Source organism: Rattus rattus, chromosome 8 (genome assembly GCF_011064425.1).
Source record: "Rattus rattus isolate New Zealand chromosome 8, Rrattus_CSIRO_v1, whole genome shotgun sequence".
Lineage (NCBI taxonomy): Eukaryota > Metazoa > Chordata > Mammalia > Rodentia > Muridae > Rattus > Rattus rattus.
The window spans coordinates 99,425,368-99,447,365 of NC_046161.1; the positions used below are offsets into that span (position 1 = coordinate 99,425,368).

At 55.8% G+C, this 21,998-nt stretch overlaps 1 protein-coding gene across 2 annotated transcripts in view; it reads right to left on the minus strand.

Moving 5' to 3' along the window:
- Positions 1 to 2,473: 2,473 nt before the first annotated feature.
- Bsn (bassoon presynaptic cytomatrix protein) overlaps positions 2,474 to 21,998 on the minus strand; it is an 89,898-nt gene continuing 70,373 nt past the window's right edge. The window contains exons 5-12 of one of the 2 annotated variants that reach the window (XM_032910592.1): positions 14,577 to 21,221; positions 10,429 to 12,508; positions 9,316 to 10,136; positions 9,089 to 9,182; positions 8,128 to 8,259; positions 7,856 to 7,910; positions 7,377 to 7,469; positions 2,474 to 4,933 (exon numbers count right to left, since the gene is read on the minus strand). In XM_032910592.1, coding sequence (XP_032766483.1) covers positions 7,870 to 7,910; positions 8,128 to 8,259; positions 9,089 to 9,182; positions 9,316 to 10,136; positions 10,429 to 12,508; positions 14,577 to 21,221 — 9,813 coding nt within the window. In that variant the 3' untranslated portion in view covers positions 2,474 to 4,933; positions 7,377 to 7,469; positions 7,856 to 7,869. Of the gene's footprint in view, positions 5,121 to 7,376; positions 7,470 to 7,855; positions 7,911 to 8,127; positions 8,260 to 9,088; positions 9,183 to 9,315; positions 10,137 to 10,428; positions 12,509 to 14,576; positions 21,222 to 21,998 lie in introns of both variants that reach the window. The other variant, XM_032910593.1, reaches the window with a different exon arrangement.

Genomic DNA, 21,998 nt, shown 5'->3' on the forward strand with positions numbered 1-21,998 from the left:
ATTTTCTAGTGATACTTGACTTATATTTGTTTAGTTTCTCTACATAGTCCTGGCCTCTAACTCACAGAGACCCACCTATCTCTGCCTCCCAAGAGCTGGGATTAAAAATGTGGACTTTGGGATCTGGAGAGATGACTAGCGGTTGAGAGCACTGACTGCTCTTCCAGAGGTCCTAAGTTCAAACCACATGGTGGCTCACAACCATCTGTAATGGGATCCAATACCCTCTTCTGGTGTGTCTGAAGACAGCTACAGTGTGCTCATATACATAAAATAAATAAAAATTTTAAAAAGTATACGGGGTTGGGGATTTAGCTCAGTGGTAGAGCGCTTGCCTAGGGAAGCACAAGGCCCTGGGTTGGTCCCCAGCTCCGAAAAAAAAAAAAAAAAAAAAAAAAAAAAATGGGCTATGGCTGAGAGATGGCTCAGTGGTTAAGAGCACTGACTGCTCTTCCAGAGGTCCTGAGTTCAAATCCCAGCAACCACATGGTGGCTCACAACCATCTGTAATGAAACCCAGTGCCCTCTTCTGGTGTGTCTGAAGACTGGTATAGTGTACTTATATATGATAAATAAATAAATCTTTAAAAAAAAAAGTGTGGGCTATGACACCCGGCTTGAACTACTCTTGACTATATGTGGGAATTAAGGTGTTAGCCTGGGGGGGGGGGGATTCTGAGGTTGGAGCAAGGCAGACAAATGTAAAGCTTGCTTGAGAGCACCAGGGGGCAGCACTAGCTCCTGGGAACCAGATGGAAACCCATTGGTGGGGGACAGGCCTTTACACCTTCCTGGACAGTCATTTTTAAACTTAGCCCCAGTTGTGTATCAACATTTCTGAAACGTTGTTCTCTCTCTCTCTCTCTCTCTCTCTCTCTCTCTCTCTCTCTCTCTCTCTCTTGTCTTTAATCATGGAGAATATTGTCACAAGCATTGGCATTTACTTGTTTGGCTAAGCATTCCCACTTCAGAAATCATCCCAAAGACAGTCTGGAGGTTGTTTATATCAAGTCCTTTTATTCTGATACCACAGAAATACCTTGTCACAGTACAGGGGAGGGACACTGAAGTACCACGAGTTCTCACAGAGCACAGGAGGACGGCACACAATTCACAAGGTCATGTGGAGGACTCGGGTCATTGCACTTACAACTGTAAACTTGTTTGTTTGACTTTGTACAGCACTCTTCCCCCTCAAATAAAGAAGGAGAGAAGGAAGGAGAGGGGGGGAGGGGGGAGGGAAAGCAAAAACAAGACATAGAAGCTAGAGGGGGAAATGTTGATGGTCACTACCCTCCAGGGTACCACACTTGGAGAGGAGCTGATTTGACCCCAGAGGCTGAATGAGACTCGTGCACGCACGCACACACACTTACACACACACACACACATACACACACACACATTCATGTACATGTGCTTACACATACAGTATCTTATGACTTCTATGGCTCTCCAGTGCCACTTGGTGCACATGGTAGCAGGCGCTGGCACCCCGGGAGACAGAGGGCATCTTCAGAGAATTTCAATTGGTTTTATCTGTCCCTCCGACCCTGTTGGAGTCCATGATGACAAATTATTTACAGTATGGGGGGAGAAGGGCTATGGGCAGGACTGCACTCTTACGGCAAGGGACCTGCCTAGAAAACTCCCCATAGGCTCCAGAATACAGGCCAGAATGGCTGCCCTAGCTGTTCTCTCATTGTGAGCCCTGAGTCCATTCACCCTGCCCAAAGAATAGGAAGAGGATGGTGCGAGGACCACCACTATGACGTGAGTGTGTTGAGGCCTTGGGTGGGCAGAGGTGGGTACCCTTGCTTATGACACCGAGAGGGGAAAATGGAGAAGATCTGGACTCTACCTTCTTACCCATTTGGAGATGCACCCATTGCTTATCATGTCCCACAGCAGCAAACACTCGTCCCCGAGCTCCAGAGTCAACACAAGAGCCCGGGATACCTATGACCTAGAAGACTACTGCAGTCTGCTGTCATAATCACAAGGGGGCAAAGATCTGTCCTGTGAGCACAGCCAGGGTAGAGTAGCAGATATCAGAAATGTCAAACTCGGAGTTTAGCCAGAAAAGAAATTTGCTGTAAAATTTTGAGCCTGGGGTGCTGCCAGAGGTTGACCTGTGGATCCCTGACTGCTCTCATCTCCTAGTCCTGACTATGAGTGGGAAGGGATACTGCCACGATCCCAAGGATCTGAACACTGGGCACATCCTGCACACACCTGGGCCTGTGGGTTCCTCGATGAGGGCCTTCTTCAGCCCTTATAGAGATGGCCCCACATAACCCAAGTTTGATCTCTGAGATCAAACTTGAGATACTGAGATATTACATAGTGGGAAGAAAGCTAAATCCTGGGAATTCAGGCTCTTAAGTCCAACACAGTTTTCAGTGTCCCATCCACAGCTGCCAACGGTGGGACAGGGTCCCACTCTAAAGGAGTTATAAGCCTTGTTAAAAAAAAAAAAAAAGCATGAGACATGTGAACCCCTGAGAAATGCGTGGTGTACACCAAAACTCTCTGGAGGCAGGCCAGACATTAGGGGTCATGCAGGTACTGTCTGCTCTACTCCTGGACCAGTGAGGGAGATACTGACAACAGTGTAATACTTAGGTTTCCGAGGAGGCAAGTCCTGGGGCAGGTGTGGAGAGGGTTACACAGACCCTTCGGTAAGCTTTGCTCCTGAGAAACCTTCTGAGTTCAGCTTGAAGCTGTTACTTATGTGGACGTTATTTTCCGAATGATAATTTCAGCCATCTCTTCCTGGGTACCCTATGACCCCTGGCTCCATTCCAGATCTCTTGGATCACAGTCCTTTGAGGCTCCACATCACAAAGGAGAGACATAGAGCAGGGCCAAGATCTAGGGATTGTAGGGCACAGCCAGGATCCCTTGGCTGCCGCCTCTCCACAGATGTACCCCAGCTTTGTTCTTGAGCAGTGTCCAACTGGGGAGTGGTGACCAGATCCTTTTGACTCAGGCCTAGGATAGGAGGGAAAAAGGATACACAGGTAGAGATCCTGTAGCAGACCCATAGAATGTTCATACGCATGCATCCTGTGCGGGCTCCTCTCTCTGTCTTTCCTAAGGTTGGTTGGTTTGTTTGTTTTTTAATCTGCTGTCGCACACAGATTAAAAACTGCAAGGTGTATGGGGCCGCACGGCCTGCTCCATGGCCTGGCATATTCAGGCAGTTCTGGGAGGTCTTCACTAGCGTGTCCCGAAGTCAGGGAGAAGCGCTCCTAAGGGAGAGGTTTGGAGGCAAAAAGAACTCCAAGCAAGAGGTCGAGCATTTAAAATGAATGAAATCGTGCAAAGAAGCTTCGAGCTGTGCATGCTCCACTGCGAGACAGGCGGTGGGTCACCTGGCAAGCAGCGAGTCCTGCCACAGGTCAAACATGCCACAGACTTAGAATTTACACACGCACGCCCGCGCACACACACACATACACGCACGCACACACATGTACATACATGCTCTCGTTTTCGCTCTCACACGTACACACACGGAAAGTGGGGACAAGGATCAGGCTGGGGCGGTGGAATGAGCAGATAGAGCTATCCAGTTTCTCAACTGCGTGTTTGCAATTAACTCCTTATATGTAACATGGAATTTATTAAATATTAACAGTTGTCTTTGAGGGTTTATATTTCATTGCATAGAACATTAGAGATGAGACTTGTGGCTGGGCCCGAGATGAAGGGAGGCCTCCGAGGGAAGGGCTTTGGGGAGGCGTGTAGCCCAGTCCACCGGGTGAATGGACGGTGTCATACTCCCCTTACCTCACAGGGCTCTGAACCTTCCCCTTGGCTCCTCTGCTCTGAGCACACCCACTGCTGATGGCTTAAGAGGACTGGAATTGCACAGTAAACAGGCGGGCGGAGGAGACTCCCTAGACCTCGCCCTGGGTTTGTGCTCTTGGTGGCCGGCTGCCCGCTATTGCTTCTAAATCAACATTTCTCCCTGTGCTGAGCAGGGGCAGAGCAGAGAGGAACCCAAACCATCCATCACGAGGTGGGGGTGGAGGTGGGGGAAGAGACAGAGGGATAAAAGCAAAGAAAGGGAAAGAAAAAAATAAAACAACAAAAAAAAAGTTTGTGAGGTATACATGTAAATCAAACTGGAATGATTAAGGCTGTTCCTGAAATCAAAAGAAATCCCCAGGTGTACAGATGAGGAGCCGAGGGGCCGGCTGGTCGAGACAATGGCGGTGCTGCTGGGATGCTCACAATGGCTGGGGGGATGGCTTTAAGAGGATGGCAGGCATGCCTAGTACGCTGCCATCCATGGGCTGGGAGAAGCCTCAGCCGGTGCCCACGCTGCTTTTCGGTGCTATGGCCTCTTGTTTCAGCGATGAGACAGTGTTAGGTCCTAATGTTTGTAAAGTTCTCCCAAACCCATGCTGGCCATGTGGAGGTCTGCTCCAGGGTCACCCACAGAGCAGGGTGAAGGGGGCAAGGCCTCATGGCCACAGAGGGATCCGGGCCAGCTGGAATGTGAAGGAATCGGAGCCTAGGGCTCCAGCCCTCAGTCAAAGCCCCTCTCCAAGGCTGTGGAAAAAACTTCTGGCGTCTTAGAGGGAGGGCAGTGTGCACCCGAACTCTGTGTATAACGCGTTGGAAGCCTGGCTGCCCAGGCCACAGGAGGCTGCAGGAAAAGCAGCGGACAGCCTCAGCAGCAACCGCATTCTGGCGAGGGCTCCTCTCTCCCAAGGACGGCTGGCCTGAGTAAGGCAGGGTCTCTTGAAAGACATGAAAGATTCCCCCAAGCCAATGGTCCCATTGGTCCAGCAAGCAGATGCTTCACCTAGGTCGCTGCTGTTAGAAAACATTGCATTCTCATGCTCGGCCGAGGCCTGCCTGCTGGGTGGGGCCCACATGGTGTGAATCTTTGGGCCAAAGGTTTGCCAGGTTGTGGATGCTTTGAAAAGAGAAGAAGAGGGAGGGAGAGAAGAAAAGATTTTTTTTTGTGTGTGTCAAGAACCCTAGGCATAGTTTGCCACCCTCCTTACATTGCTCCTGGGCATTGCCATGTGCAATGGCTTGGTTCTGCTTCACCCAGAGGATTCCATTCCATCAAGGCACAGAGGGGTTGGTATTCGTGCAAACTAAAGATCACAGAAAGGGTTGGGAGAAGGAAGAATCAGATCTCCAGGAAAAGACCCTTCTTTCTCTCCCATTTTAGACAACAGGGTCTCATTACATCACCCAAAGTGACAGTAGAGTGACCCTCCTTCTCTAGACTACAGCACAGGCACGAGACACCACATCCCACTTTGTTTTCTAATGTTTGCGTGTGTATACCTGTACGAGGAGGGCAGGCTAGCCTGCAGGGGTTGGTTCTCTCCTTCCACCATTTGTATTCTACGATTTAAACTCAGGTTGTCAGGCTTCCGAAGCAAACATCTTTACCCAGTGAGCCCATCTGGCTGGCCCTTGACATTTATTTTGTAAGAGTGTAGGAAGCCAGGTATGGGAGTGTACATCCATAACCCTAGCCTTAAGCAACGGGGACAGGAGACTCACTACAAGTTCATGGTCGGCTCGATCTATATATATTGAGCTACAGATTGGTCAGTCCTACAAATGAGACCCAGTCTCAAAAAAAACCAAGCAGGAAGATGAGGGAGGTGGAGTTTTGTTTCAAAAGGCAAGCATCTCTAGCTCATCTCTGAAACTGACATAAAGGACACCTGAGGGTTTATGTATGTCCCAAGGAATGCCAAGAAAACGTCCAGCTTGGGGGGGGGTGGCGGCAGGGTGTCCACGGCCCTACAGCCAAGGCAGGGAGCATGCTGTCAGCGCTGGGACGGCTGTCACTAGCAAAGCCCAAGGTCTTCACTTTGGCCTACAGTGCCCGCCCAAAATGGATCCAGCCACTGCCCCTCTGCCGCAGCTTAGTTGTGCTCCTCTCCGCTTGTCTCTGAGGCTGACCAGTTCCACTTAGCATCAGAAGCACGGCTGGCACCGCGCCTTCCTGCACCTCCAGCTCTGACTTCTTTCTCTAGGGCAGCTCTGGCTGCTGCAGAAACCCTGCACAGTTGCCATCAGAAAGTCCTTTCAGACTGGCTCTTAATTCTTTTATTTATTCACTTACTTTCGTGGGGGTTGTTTGTTTTGTTTTGTTTGAGGCACAGTCACTCTGTGTAACCCCGGCTATCCTGGAACTTGCTCTGTAGACCAGGTTGGCCTTAAATTCACAGAGATCCACCTGCCTCTGCCTTCAAGTGCTGGGATCAAAGATGTATGTTACCATTCATAGCTAGATTTTTTATTTTGAGGCTTATTTACTCTTTGTCTCCCTTAATGGACAGTTGACTCGAAAGGACAGAAACTCGGTTTTGATTTCTATTGTCTCCCCAATGTCGACAACAGGGTTGGGCACATATCTGGGGCTTGATCAGCATTTGTTGAATACAGGGATGAGAGACTAAGCCTTTTCAGCACCTCTGTACTCCTGAGAAGACCCACGCATGGCTAACTCTCTACCACATCATCTAACCAAGGGCACTTGCTGCTCTAAGGCTCCCTTGAAGTGACCTGCTTACTGACTGCGGTCCTGACCTTGGCCATGGGCTGTTCCTCCCACCTCCCCTGAGTACCACCTGAGATTTTATGGCTGCCCACATACCTCCAATGCTTAACTTGAGAGAGGAAAACAGAGCAGGAGACAAGAGGCCTCGGGGAATTGGTCTGTAACTCCTGGCTGTGCAAGGGACAGCTTAAACAACTAGGCTTCTCCCCAATTCTACATGAGGTGTGCCCTCTTCTGTCCACAGAGGCAAGGTCAAGGCCAGGACAGGGTGGGCCCTGAGAGGGAGCATCTCATCCTCTTTGGCCACTACAATCTACGCAGAGAGGGCTCCTACCATGTACCGTCCTGTCCTCTCACCGTGCTGCCCTGAAATGAGCTGAGACAAGCTGACCAGTGACTGCTTTTCCTGTGTCCCCTTTCTGTATGCCTCTCTCCCTAGTTCACCCTTTTGCCTTTTGGATTCACAACCTGTGAATCCAAGACTCTCTTCACTTCATGACCAAAGCTCTACGTTCTGCTGGGTTTGGAAACACCGGCACCAGACACCAATGTCTCCAAAGAGCGCCACAGTCCTAGAGATAGGATGACTTTGAACTCAGTGTCCAGAATACAGACCTGAAGTTGTAGGGGTACAATTGGCTTCACTGGGCCCTTTCCCAAGGATAGCTGACTCATTTACCGTCATGCCAGCCAGCACACTGCCTCTGAGGGGGGCTGCTAGGCCCATCCCACTGAAAGAAGCATACCAGGTCCTTTTAGTTCACACTTCCAGGAACAGGACCCCTTCACCCACGTCTCTGGTTCATCTTAACCTGGTCCTGACACTCACCGTTATACGCAGAGTCCAGAGCTGCGCCCAGGCCTCTGACTCCAGAGATTTTTCCACAGCAATGAGATTGTCTTTCTCCAGGTCTTCAGGAGCCTGTAGAGCGTTGCAGAAGGGGGATGAGTCGCTGCAGCACTGCCCCTGCCTCTAAGCCAAGATGCCCCATCGCGGCGGAAGACTGGGGCGGAGAGAGAGGCAAGAGGGGCACCAGCCCTGCCTGGCTTCCTTTTGCTGGGGACAATGTGGCCCATGCCTGGATCTCTGTGAGTTCAAAGCTGGCCTGGTCTACACAGTGACTGCTCTCCTGAGCAGGCCCATGTCTTAGGCTCTGTGGAGTGCCCTCGTTCTTTCTCTCACACAGCCAGGAGAATACGCTGTAGCTCTCACTGTGCCAGCTACTGAAGACTGGACCCTTCCCAGAGGACTTCCACCAACCACGAGTAAGTCAGGCCTCTCCCAATATGGCAGGCACAGGTACTCACCCTTCTGGACACAATCACCAGAATGAGGAAAATTTTTTGCCAAAAGCAGAGACAGCTGTGACATAGAAAACAGAAAGAGATCTCAGAAACTGGGTCAGACTCCTAGTCAGGGCCATAGGTCACGGTAAGGCTCAAGGGATAAGGAGTACCGAGAAACCCCTGGGTACCAGCAGGTGGTCTGTGTCCTGGTCACTGGACCTGGAACCACCCCGTCCCCAGCCTCTACCAGAGAGGCATCCACCCAGTGTGGACCTGACCCCAGGCAGTAATACCTTCTGTCAGCTTTCCGGCTTGCTCTGCTGCCCCACCAGGGAGGATCTTAGAAAATACACTCTCTCCTTCTGCTGCTGGCTGACCAGCGGGAGCCCCTGGGGTCCCCCCAGGCCTGGCTCCAGTCTTCGCCCCTACAGGAAAGGAAGCAGCGGCATTATGAACAACACTATGCTTGGTTGTTCGGGGTAGGAGGGGGAGAGGGAGCCTGAACACAGGTAGCCTGTGAGGTAGAAGAAGGTGGGGGCTGGAGAAATAAAAATAGCAAGACAAGAACAAGAGGAGAAAGGAAGCAGGAGATAAAGAAGTGGAAAGGGAAGAGCAAGGAGAAGAGATGAGGAGCAGGGGAAGGGAGGGAAGGAAGGGGAAGGGGGAAGGGAAGGGGAAGGGGAAGGGAAGGGAAGGGAAGGGGAGGAAAAGGCAGGCAGGTAGGCAGGCAGGCAGGCAGGCAGGCAGGCAGGCAGGAAGGAGCTGCAGCTCAGATGGGCATCATGTCCCCTGCCTTTAATCCTAGCATTCTACAGTTAGAGGCAGATGGACCTCTGGGAGGTCAAGGCTAGCCTGGTCTACACATTGAGTTCCAGGCCAGACAAGGCTACACAGTAAGACCTTCTCTCAAAAATAAATAAATAAATAAATAAATAAATAAATAAATAATCAATCAGACAGACAGACAGACAGAAAGAAGGAAAGAAAGAAAGAAAGAAAGAAGGAAGGAAAGGAAGAAAGAAAGAAAGAGAAGGAAAGAAAAGAACAGACAAGGTTCTGGTCCTTGCTCACCAGTGCTCACCGAGGATAGTTTCCTGGGCCCTCACTGGCCCAGGTTCATTTTCTGGTAGGAGGTCTGCAGCCTACTGGGTGCTCCTGGGGGATCGTGAGAATGTGCACAAGGGGTTGGGGGTGGGGAGGCGAGTGCAGGTGGTACAGGGAAAGATTGCTCTGAGTGTTCTGGGCACAGCTCACCTGCAGGTCCTGGAGCTGACTGGGCCTGAGGAGCGCGCCCCTGCTGGGGCGCTTTGGCTGCCGGTTTGGAGCTGCCTGCCTGCTCTGCACGTGGCTGTAACACAGAACCAGTAGCTGAGATCCTGCTCACCCCCACCCCCACCCTGAAGCCACAGGACATCCAAACTTCAATTGTTGCATCTTCCCTAGGAGAGTGGAGGACCCATGCACAGGAGCGGCTAACTCACCAGTCCTGCTGGCTGGGGCCCTGGGGCTGTGGTGGGGCCTGGTTGAGGTTTCCCTGCTGGCTGGCTGGCAGCAGGGGCTGTGCTCCGGGTAGTTGGCTGGCCCTGTTGCTGTAGCCGAGCCTGTGATGGAGCCTGCTGGGGAGCTTGTTGCCCAAGACCTTGCTGTTGTTGTTGCTGCTGCTGCTGCTGCTGCTGCTGCTGCTGTGTCTGTGGCTGGCGTGATGCTGTGCCTGAGGGCGTCTGCCTGGACGATGGTGGCTGTGATTGCTGCGGTCCTGGAACCGCCTGCCGACCTTGCATCTGTGGCTGTGCCTGGGCTTCTGGCTTTGGCTGCAGTGCAGTAGGCCCAGAGTGGGCCTGCCGGGAGCCCTTTTTGCTGTCAGAGGCATGGTGGTATGCTGACGGAGCCCGGGATGGCTGTGAGTAATCAGCAGAGCTGGGGTACCCAGGCTGACCCTTCTTTTGCATGGCAGGGGCAGGGCTGGCCTGAGGGTGAGGCCGGGTCTCGTGGCGACCCATGTCCCGAGCATGTGGTTTGGCAGCACGGCGCCCTGGTTCCTCACCAGCATGGCGGCCTGAGTGCCTCCCGTGGTCACCGTGGTGCCGGTGCTCCTTGGCTGAGGTATGCCGGCCTGGACCACCCTCATCATGAGGCCACAGGCCCTCCTCAGGGGGCTCATCGTAGTCATGGTAGCTGTGCCTGGCAGGGCCTCGCTTCTGGGAGGAGGAGACTGTATGCCCCCCATGGTGCCTGAACCGGTCGGAGCGGGCATCTCGGGGCTTATCAAACCAGTCTGTCTCCTCCTGGCCCAGGTGATACGCTTCAGAGACCAAAAACAGAACACCATCAACCCCTGGTTAGCCATAGAGGGGACCTAGCTGAAGCCATGCAAGGGAACCAGAGTGGACAGCACAGCCACAAGCAGGTCACTAGGTCCCCACCCTCCAGCAACCAGCAACCAGGGCACAGATAGATCAGGCAAGGGCCGCCTGCAGCAGGGCCTGCTGATGAGATGCCAAGACAGACCCTGCTGGGACATCTTGGGGACCGGGGTAGGCAGGCAGACCCCCAGGTGCTGAGCATTTGCAGCAATCACCCCCAGCTGCCATTACCTTCACTGTCAGAAACCACGCAGTGGGAGTCATCCAAGATGTAGCCCTCCTCACGCTTATATGCGTGGGCGCGCGGTCCGTCCTTGACGTGCTCCTGGACGTCGGGCATGGAGTGGCTGGAGCAGAACGGTGGGCAGGTATCCCCAGGAGGAAGAGCGCCCCCTGCGGGACGGGGCCGCCCTAAGGGGCTGACAGGGCTCTCCTCTTCAGAGGCCTGGCTCCTCATGGGGGGCCGTGCCCGTCCATGAGCCATGCTCAGGGATGAGGGCTTGGGGCCCGCCTTTTGAAGTCGCTCTGCGGTCTCCCGTTCCCGTTCATACCCTTTGCTTCGGCTGCTGAAATCATGGCTGGACAGCTTCTCCCCACTGTATGCCGATGCCACTCGGGACCGGCTGCTACCACCATACATGCGGTCATCCTCCTCGGCTGTGTCCCGGCTGGACACCCCGTAGTACCTCTGCTGTTCATACACATTCTTCTTGAGCCCATAGGTGATTTCGTCTTGGAACTTTCTGCCCCGAGAGGTCAGGCTGCTGCTGACGGTGGGTGGGGGATAGGAGGCCAGGTCTGATTCCACGTCCTTGGCCTCCTCGATAGGTGAGAACTTGGAGATCTTTTGCTCCATGCCTTGCTTCCGGTGCTTGCTGCGCTTGGAGGAGATGGCAGCCGGGGCCAGGTTCTTAGAGGGATGCTTTGGCCCCATGGGTCCTGGGCCATACTTGTCTGCTCGAGCCCCATGTCTATAGTCACTGTCACTGTAATAGTGGGTGCTGGCTGGTCGGCCGTTGCTCTCCATGCTCCGGTGATGACCAGATTTGCCACGGGGGTCATATGAGTCCTCCTCAGATTCTTCCTCACCTCTGCCATAGCAGCAGGGCAGAGTGGGTCCCTCTAGGACAGCTGGTTCTCCAGGATCCTTCCCGGGACGCCCACTGACTCCACCCGGGCCCAAGGGCTCTGGCCGTTGGCTATCCGAGGCAGCGGGGGTGCTGTCCTTGGTTAGCTCACTGATATCGTCGATCATCACATAGTTTCGGGGAACGTTCTGCTCCAGACTGGTGTAATGGGAGTCAGAGGGATATGTAGGGGCTGGGCTCTGGCTCACACTGCTTCGATCACCGCCCCGGGGATGCTCAGGGCCTTTACCGTGCTCGTAGCTGCTGCTCACAGCTGGACCACTATAGCCGGTCTCAGAGGGGGCTGAGGACACGGTTACAGCAGGGCTGCTGATCACCTCATAATTGGTGGGAACCTTCTGCTCCAAATCAGCCAGTGAGGTCTGACGCGGCTTCTGGTGGGCAGCGTGGCTGTCAGCTTGGACTGGAAAAGGGGCGCTCTGCGTGGTTGGCATGGGCGTTGGGGCTGCGTAATGGCCTGTGGGGTGGAAAGCCGGTTGGCTTGGCAGGCCAGGCTCAGCTGGATAACTCGTTCCAGGAGGGTAGGTAGGTGCTGGGTACGTGCTAGGGCCAGTGTAGGTAGGTGCCTGGTGGGCTGGAAATCCGTTCTGAGTTGGTCCACTACTGCCTGCAGTGTACTGGGTGGCTGCAGGTGGGAACCGGGGCTGTTGGAAGGCAGTGGGGCCAGAGGGGGTGGCAGGCACAGCAGCTGAGGCAGGGTAGTCCACATACTGGCCAGCGGGCGTGGTACAACCCTGGAGCCGCAGCTGGTTGAGCTCGCTGTCAGACAGGTAGTCACGATGCTCACCAAGGCCACGTAAAGGTGGGTAGTCACGGCCAACCCGGTCTTTGGCCAAAGACTCTTTGCGTTGGGTGATGCCCAGCTCCAGGTACTTGAGCTTGGCATCAATCTCCTTCTCCTCCTCGTCCAACTCCGCCTGCTTCTTGCGCAGCTTGGTGGATTCATGCTCCACCAGCCGCAGGTCCCGGTCCAGCTCCCGGAGCAGGCTGGCCTTGGTAGCAGGGACGGTGGTGGGCCCCGCCAACCCTCGCTGCAGCAGACTGGCTGCATACAGCTGTGAGGGCACCTGGCCAGCCAGGGGAAGGTGAGCTTCCTCTGGAGGGGGGCTGGGCAGTGTCCGCTTCACCTTGCGGACCAGGCCGTTGGGTGGCAGCGCCGACACCTGAGACAGAGGGAAGGGTGGGCAGCACTGAGACCCAAGGTGTGGGTGACTTTGCTGAGGCATGGGGTAGAAGAACCCAGGTCTGGAGGTTCTTCAAGGCAGGAGCTGGGCTCCACACTGTTGATGCCCTACTTTGCCAAGCAGCCTTGGGGTTTACCCTGCCCACCCTCTGGTCTTGGCTTCTTTGCCATGAAGGGAAAGGCCTGTGGTCATTTTATAGTCCTATCCAAAGCTTTGGGCAGCAGGAAGGTAGTGGGGGTCAGACTGGTTTGTGTGCTGTGCACAGTAACTTTACAAAGCCCTGCACATCTCCAGTGGGCTTGCCTGCCACTGAGGTGAGGGAAGATGGGTCTGGCTCGAAGTTTGAGACCTAGCAGCCTGAAGGGGTTGAGGGCAGGGGGAAGTCAAGGAAAGACAGAACATAGTAGGACATGTGAGACCCACCAGGCTCCTTTAAGAACGGGGTCACAGGAAGGGGCACATGCTAACTGTGTCAGCTCTTGACAGGCTCAGAGTCTAAGCTTCCTCCTTCGCTCCTCTCCAGAGCAACATTGCCTCCCAGTTGCCTGCCCACCTCCTCCTCTAACTGCCCTGCGCTACCCTCTGCCACACCTAAGCCCTGCTCGTGGCCCAGCCCCCCACGCCCGATCTCTCTATCAGACAACGTCCATTCTTGCTAGACCCCTCCCCAGCGCACAACTTCCTGCTGGAGGTTCCCCTGCCCTGCTCACCACACCTCCTACTCGCTCCAGAGGATCTGCAATTCTGAGAGGCCAATACTGATGGAGTGCTCACCCTGGTTTCCCTTTACCTCCAGCTCCTAACCTTCCCAGAATGCCCCACACTTGGATTTCATATGCTACCCAAATCTCCCAAATATACTAGAGACTGGCGCCAAAACTCTCGCCTTTTACCTTGCCAAGAAGCTACATAAAAAGTCCCCACCTTTCACACATGTCACAAAGGGCACAGTGTACCCTCAAGGTGGGCCTTTAGTGGGACACACTCAGTGTTTGAACTCCTCATCATCTGTCTTTTCCTATTTTGGCCACACACCTTGAGTGTCCGTCAACAGCTGCCTACAGCTGCTACACGGCCAGCCTGTGCGGACCTGTGCTTGCCTCTTTGGCCTGCCCTCCTTGCTGGCCCTGCCAGGGCTGTTCACTCCGCACCTCCACAAGCATCACCTCCACAAACCCACTGCAAATGCTCCACTTTTCTCTGTATATACCCAGAAAATGAGCAAATACACCTCCCGGTGCTTCTGACTCCTACCTCCTCTCCCTGGGATCTCTCCTTTGGCCTATCAGCCCACACTGTATTCTGGGAACTCTGAAATACCTGTCTTGTTCTGTTTCACCTCCCAAAACCTTTCAGAGACTTCAAGAAAAGCCAACCTTCCTCAACCCTGCACTAAAAGTGGTTAGCATTAACCCTTCCCAATCTCTAAGTCTTCCCATAGATGCCCGCCATGGCCGGGCTGTCCCTAATACACGACTGGTAACGGAAGCCATAGACAAGGAGCCTGCACTGAACTAAGGGAACAGACAGGCTTGGAAGTAGAGTTACTGAGGAAGGGGGTGGGACACAATGAAGGACAGAGAGTGCCTACAGCCCTCCAGAGTGGGTCTCAAGTGCTAGGCCATGGGCTTGGGCCTGCAACAGGCAGTGAAGCCCATCTAGAGATGGGAAGTGGGGACTAAATAAGGCTTGGAGTGGAAGGTGCCTAGACTGGAGGGGAGGAATGAAGAAGCCTGAAAGGAGGCGACAGAGACAGACCAGGTATAGACAGTGATGGGGCGGGGCTATGGAGAGGCTGAGGTTTCTGGTAGAGTTCTGGGCAGATGGCTGTGGAGCCCATGTGTGTCTGAATTGGTCCAGGCTGGCCTTGCTGGGCTATGAACTCTGTCAGACATACACTGAGGATCTTTGTTCCTCAACTCCTTTCCCTGGGCCTTTGGAGCCAGAAGTGACTCCATTCCCACCCCAGAAGAAACCCCTCCCTCTGGGGCCCCTCAAGCTAGAAATAGACCCCCATCCCACCCTGGACCAGCCCCTGTGCCCATACCTGGCTACCTAGTCCCCCCTGGTGCTGGTAGAGGGAGAATCTCTCTTTGGCAGACTCCTCGGCGGTGGGGCTCAGGGGCTTAGGGTCAGACAGGGACCGCTGCAGGGTCTTCATGGGGCGCGGCAGAGTCTGCTGGCGAAGAGTGCTGTCAGCTATGAACTGCTTCTGGGGACTCACATGAGCCTTGTTCAGCCTCTCACTGGAAGCAAACGAGGTGTCCAGGAGCCGGTGTGGGGACAGTGGCGACACTGGTGAGTAGAGCACTTGTGGAGACTTGGGAGGCTGGCGGCTCACAAGCTGCGACAGGGACTCCGGGGGCAGGTGGGCCTGGTACCCGATCTCCAGAGGATCTGGCTTCTTCTTTTCAAATCTGCCTAGGGCTCCTGGGGTGACTATCTGGATGCCAGGTAGGTAGGGGCTGATGGCAGTTGGTCCTATGAGCTGTGGCCCAGCCACACCCTGAGCCTGCCCATCGGGTTCTGTCTGGCAGGCCAGGCTCTCCCCTCGCCCAGTCTTTTCTGGTGCCGATATGTATCTGACGATCTCCACCTTTGGGTCAGTGGCGGCTGTGATGTGGATGGCTGGTGAGACCCTGGGCAGCTGCTCAGGCTCTGTCTGTACAGAGCAGTCACTGATGGTCTGGATACCCACACTGCTCATGGCCCTCGCCGCAGCGGCAGCAGCAGAGGATGAGGCCGAGGCATCGTGCTTGCTGTCAGAGCCTGAGTCTGAGTGACGGGAAAGACGAGACCTGCGGCGGCGGACAGGCTGCTCCCATTCGGCATTGTCCTCGTCATCTGTCTGCACACTGCAGTCGGCACTGCGCCGTGTCCTGCGCCTACGGGTCAGGAGGTAGCGGCCCTCGCCCTCCTCATCATCTGTCTGAACACTGCTGTCTGCAATCCTCCTGACCGTGCTGGGATCAGGGCCTGACTCTGGTTCACAGGCGTCTCTCAGGCGTGGCATAGAGTGACGTTTCTTGATGCCACTACGGCCTGCCTCCCACTGCTCCTCAGTTTGCAGGGACATGTCTGAGGCAGAGCTGGGGAGGCCCCTGTGCAGCACGGGCTCACGAGCTTGCCCAGGCCCTTCGGTTCCTGCCACGGCAATGAAGGCTGTGTGGGTCAATGGTGGCCAATACTGGCTGTTCTGGGCCAGCTCGGTAGCAGCGGGGGGAGGCCCTCGGCTAGGAGCCTCGCAGGTTGCAGGAAAGGGGGCCTTTTGCCTCTGTTTCTGCTCCTCTAGCTGCTGCTGCAGCTGCTGCTGCAGTTGCTGGATCTGCTCTAGCTGCAGCCGCTGCTGTGCCAGCTGCTCACGCTGCAGTGCAAACTGAGCTTGGCGCTCTTCTTGCTGCTGCTGCAGCACATGGTGCTTGATGGTCTGGAGCTCCTGCAACTCTCTCTGCACCAGCAGCTGCTCCTCCTCACGATGCCTCTGCAGCTCCACCCTCTCTCGCTCCAGCTCCTCCTGCAGCCGCAACTGCCGGAGCTTTTCCAACTCTACCCGTTCCCGCTCCAGCTGCAGCAGCTGCTCCTGCTGCTTCCGCTGCCGGTCCTCCTGAGATGCCTCCTCCTTCTCCACCACAGGCCGGCCGAGGACTCCACTGCCACTCCCAGCAGCAGCAGCATCTCCTGCTGGCTTTTGGCCTGGTGGTGGGGCCGGGGCCTGGGCCACTGGGGCTTCCTTGACGACAGCAGGAGGGGCAGTTGTGGAGAGAGGTTCTTCGCGAGCACCCCCTGCTGGTAGCTCAGGTCTTGGCGGGCCTCCTGCCCCGGAGGCCTTGGCGGCTGCTGGCTTTCCCAAATAGACAGGTCCTTCAGCGGGTGGAATGGTGGAAGCGATGGGGAATCGACTTGGTGCAGGATAGCGGTATAACCCTGCTGGTCCAAGGGGTACCCGAGGGGCAATCATGGGCACACGGGTCAGGCTGGAAAGGGGCACAGCTGTGACTCCGCCAGATCCGTAAGGCCTGTACATGCCACCACGCACCATGGGCCGCAGTACTGAGGCAGGCTGGGTGGTGATGGGCAGTGTTGCAGCGATTGGGGTATTGATAGTCGAGTAGATCATGCCATCGGCTGCACGCACTGTTGCTGTGGATGGGAGTAACTGTCTGACTGCTGTTCCTTGGCTTGCTGCAGGCCCGTACTGAGCAAGGTTCCCAGCACTTGGTTGCCCTTCTGGGTAGGTGGGGTTGCCCAGGAGGCCAGATCTAAGGGGAGCCAGACCCTGTGGAGCATTGAGTCCAGGCCCGTGCTGGGGCTGATACGGCACAAGGTCGGGCCCACCACTTCCACCGCCATGCCGCCCACCGTACTGGTCCATGGAGTTGAGGGCGGCACACATGCGGCTGATCTCGCGGGCTGTGGTGGCACTGTACTGGGCCAGGCTGGCCTCCTGAAAGCCAACGGCATCTCCCCGTGGGCCGTACCGGTGATCTGAATAGATGTTTGACACAGAGCTGTAGCGCCTCATGGGCAGTGGGTGAGACAAAAGGTCTGTGGGGTGGCGCAGGTCCGTGAACGAGCCATACTGTAAGCCCTGTCCCAAGTAGCGTCCATCAGCGAAGCCTAAGCTGTAAGAATGCTTCAGTGAGCTGAGATCCACAGCCGAGTCCCTCCCAGGGCCCTGGAAGAGCTGCCCAATCCTCTGGGCGTGGTAGTTGAGACCAACTTCGGCCAAATTGGTGTCAGACATGGAGGAGTATAGCCTACCGGGCAAGCCCTGTGGGTAGGGCCTCTGTTCTTCATGGGGCCCAGGTCCTATGACGCCTTGTGCCCGGAAGGTGAGGGGCTCAGGGGGCTCAGGGTCTCTGGGACTGTAGAAGGGGCCGCTGCTTTGGCCAGGCAGGGCAGCATCTGTCACACTCTTGTCAGGTGCACTAGGGGCAGGATGGAAGGTGCCAGTGCAGCTACTGCCAAAGGGAAACTTGTAGACCATGTCACAGCATGCCAGTTGGCTCTCAGGCCTCATCCCAGTGAGGTCCAGGGCGCCTGCTGGCTCTTCTGGGAGCAGGGTAGTCACTGTGCCGGCTGCGCCCTCTCCCATCTGCACCACCACTGTGTGTGGCTTCCTGGTACCTGGTAGAGCATGTGACCGGAGCTCTGCAGGAGTAGCCCGGTGGGGTTCAGCACCAGGCTCTGGCACTGGTCCTGGCTTCAGGCTAACACTCTGGGCAGTGCCCATCTGAGTGATCAGAATGTCCCTTCTGGCCAGAGGTGTTACCTGGTTGGGAAGGTTATACCTGGCGAACTTAGCCTCCCTGGGTCTTCCCCTGGGCCCACCTCGGTATGGGGCTGTCTGGACAGCCTGCTCTACTTGCTTGACCTGGGCCAGGCACACAGGGCTACCTGAACCCTGGCCAAAGTCGAGGCGGCTCTGGAAAGGATCTCCATATACCACTGGTTGCTTTTGCTGAGCCATGAGCACAGATGAGGCCATGGTGATGCTCACTGTGGTGGCAGTGGCCAGGAAGGTATGGGTCTGCTCTTGGGCATTGAGGTTAATAACTAGAGGCTGCACGGCAGTTGACTGGCGGCCTGGAACTGGATCCAGGGCAAGGCCATACTTCCTTGCTTCCACAGCAAGAGAGGTCAGATCCATGCCCTGGTCGGTAAGGATAATGGGTGTGGGCTTGACAGCCGTGCGAAGGTCGACCACTGCAGTGCCCGGGGTCCTGGGGCCCGGCTCAACTCTAGATGTTCCAGGGACAGAGGAGATCCGGCATAACGAGATGTTTTCAGCAGGGAGGGCACCCCAGCCATACAGCGCCAACGGCCCATCTGCACCAGCACTGGGTGCTCGTGGGAAACCAGGTGGCCCAGCTGGTTCTGAGGGCATTTGAGATGCACTTGGGGGTGTGGTCTGGCTGTAGCTATGGGAGGCAGGCTGAGAGTCCGTAGGCGAGCACAGAGGGGAAGTAGAGGCACTGGCGTGTACCATTCGGGTCTGGCTAGAAGCATCTGAAGCTAGCGTGATGACCATAGCAGGAGCCTCCTGGGAAGACTGCTGCCACACCAAGCGAGGAGTGCTAGGTCGGTGTGGCGTCTGCGTGCCTTGGGCTACCATGGAGGAAGGGGTGCCAGGGCTCCGTGGAATGTCAGAGGAAGGCGTTAGGCTTGGCGTCTGTGTAGAGAACTCTGCTGTGGCCCTTGGACCCAGCTTGCTTGGAGAGAAGGTGGGGCTCTCGGACGGGGTGGATGGAGAGAGAGGTGGGCTAGAGCCCGTAAAATAAGAATATCCCCGAGAAGGCTGGGGGGGACCAACCTCACCATCACCCCCACTCAGAGGCTTCTCTCTGGAGGCCCGCCCACTTCCAGCAGGGCCACTGGGAGCGTGAGGCAGCTCCTCCGTCTGAGACCCATAGTTAGCAGTGGTTGGGGGCTGGCCATAGCTGTGTATTGTGGAAGACGTTGATGGGCTGCGCTCAGGGCCGGCTGGAGTCATATACCCCCGTGGAAGGCTGGCTGGACAAGGCGCCATGGCTGTGGTGGCTGGAGTTCCAGGACCCTGGGAGAAGGTCATGCCTACCTCCTTAGAGGCCATACTGGGAGAGGCAGGAGAGCTATGTAGCTTGAGAGGCTCCTGAGGCTCTTTTGCAAAATGCTGAGTGACTCGGACGTCGGGAATAACTCGGCCCGCGCTGCTGTCTGAGGAGGTGGAGGTGGGAAATGACACAGGAGCAGCAAGTTGGGTGGGGCTAGTCCCAGGGGTTAGTGGGCCACCATTTTGCTTCATTGGGTCCATGTATGCACTCTCGGCATTCAGAAACTGCTTCTCCTTCTTTTTGTCCTCAGTGAAGGCCAGATCCCGCGAGGAGGCCTGCCGCATCCGGGCTATGCTCTGGGATGTCTGAAGGATCTCCTCATACACTGTTGCTCCGAGGCCTGCAGGCGTGCCATCTGCCGCAGGCTGAGAAGCCCTGCCGCCATAGTCATGGTCTTGGGTGTCTTGGTATTCAAAGGAGCCCTGGCTGCGGGGGCCTGTGGGCTGAGAGGGGCCGCCATGGGTTCCCCGGGCCCCAGCCGCCTGGCCCTGCTGTCTCTGGAGCAGCTCAGCTTTTCTCATCATGTCCTCGTAGGCCTCCTCCGCACTCTTAAGGGGCCGTCCAGAACTGGGCGTGGTGGAACTGCCCGAAGGGGTCTCGGTTGGTGAGTAGAGGGACATAAAGGCAGGCAGGTTGTACTCGCTGCCCGACTTGTAGAGCCGAGTGGGGCCGCCATCTAGGGTCTCAGCCTCTGAGTCCAGGGAGGGGGAGGGGGAGTACTCAGAGCAGGAAGAGCGGTGTAGCTCCTCCATCTCCGCTGCCTGCCTCAGCTCCTCTGTAGGGGACGCATCTTCGATGGGTGACAGGTTACTAGGCGGTGTCTTGGAGCGCTCACGCCGCCGCTGAGCCCGAAGCTCTTCCTTGTCACGTCGGGTCTTGCGGGCTGTGCTTCGAATTCGCTGCTGTTCCACCTCCCGCATCTTCTCTTGCTCACGCAGCAGCTCCTCTTCTTCCCGCAGCTCCTCCTCCTCGGAAGAGTCCTCGATGGTGGGCAGCAGGGGCCCGTGGGACCGGTGCCGGGCCTTGCGCTGCTGCTTCGCTTCTTCTAGCCGCTGCCTGCGGCTGGGGCTGCTGTCACTGTCCTCCTCCAGGGAAGACAGGGAGGTGGGTGAGGTGCCAGATGTATAGCTAGGCGTGGAAGCCGGCAGCGTAGAGGAGTGCTCCCCACGAGAGCGGTCTTCAGGCGAGCCTGTAAGGCTCTCCATCTCCAGCTCAGGCTCCCGGTCTAGGTTGGGATCAGAACCTTGGCCCAGGTCTAGCTCGTGACCATAGCTACCCGTGCTGTTGAGCTCAATGGTTTTAAAGCGTCGGAGACCTCCCTGAAGGGCTCCGTCAGTGGGCTCTGCTGGGCCTTCCTCAGACAGAAGTTCCTCGTAGCCTGTGGTGGCATTATGGGGCAGGCGCCTCTTGGGCAGTGCTACTGATTCTTGGCTAGATTCGGGCCTGGGCCTGGCACTTGCCTTCTGGGCACCGTGTTTGGCCAGGCCTCGCCCGGAGACAGCGGTGTCATCTTCCTCCAAGTTGTCCTCCTCGGCGCTCATTTCTAGGATCTGCCGCCGCATGAACTCTTCATCAGTCATATCTGCCCTGGCGGGGGGCTGAGGTGGAAGGGGAGACAAGCCGCCTTCACTGCTGTCTTCCACGTAGTCATGCCTCAGCTGGCTGCCGAAGTCATCTGAAGACTCAGCTGTGTCTTGCTGCTCCCTCTGACGCCCCCATGCCAAGGAGTCATCCTCTTCTAGAATATCCCCCAGCTCCTCGTCAGAGTCGAAGGCCTCGGGCATGATGGACAGGGAGTGGGGACGCCGTTTCTGGTCTTCAACAGCACTGCCGCTGGGTGGCTTGCTCCACTCACCAGTGGGAGCCGCAGCCTGGGCCTCCAGGGAAGGGCGCATACTACTGCCCACTTTGTGGAGCTCTGAGGGGCTGGGTGGACGTGGACCTGTCACCCCCGCACTGTCAAGTTGTTCCACTTCTTGCTGTACAACACCTGTGATCTCACTCTGGGAGCTGGAGACGCCATCAGAGGAGTAGCCTGTGTCACTGAGGCTTTGTGGGCTTCGAGACAGATCCTGAGAGTAAGGCTTGGGGACAGGTTCCTGCATAGGGTAAAAAGCAGGCATTTACTCCTTTTCTTTTCTTTTTTTTGGAGCTGGGGACCGAACCCAGGGCCTTGCGCTTGCAAGCGCTCTACCACTGAGCTAAATCCCCAACCCCCAGGCATTTACTCCTAACTCTTTCTGCCAATCCCAGGGACCAAGGGAAGGGGCCCTCCACATCCCAAGGGCTACCTCTCTGGCCCTGGGTAACTTACAGATTTCACAGCAAGGTCTAGATCTTCAGAGAAACTTTACTAGATCAAAGAATGGGAGACCAGCAAAATGGCAGACACAGGGTATGCCTCCACCGTAGTCTCCAGACCAGAACTTCATTGGTTTGTTGTTATTTTCTTTCTTTTTTAAATGGTTTTATTTATTATTTATTTATTTATCGTAAGTACACTGTAGCTGTCTTCAGACACACCAGAAGAGGGCATCAGATCTCATTACAGATGGTTGTGAGCCACCATGTGGTTGCTGGGATTTGAACTCAGGACCTCTGGAAGAGCAGTCAGCGCTCGTAACCACTGATCCATCTCTCCAGCCCTTGTTGTTATTTTCTGAGACAGGTTCTCCCTACAGAGCCCTGGCTGTCCTGGAACTCACTATGTAGACCAGGCTAGCCTCGAACTCACAAAGATCTGCCTCCAAAGTGGCTGGGCTTAAAGGAGTGTGTCATCATCTCGGTGATCTAAGAAATTTAATCTAGACCCTCTTTCAACTGGGGTGTCTCTGTGGCCCCAATAGATCTGTCTTAGGCTTAACATCCTGAGCCCT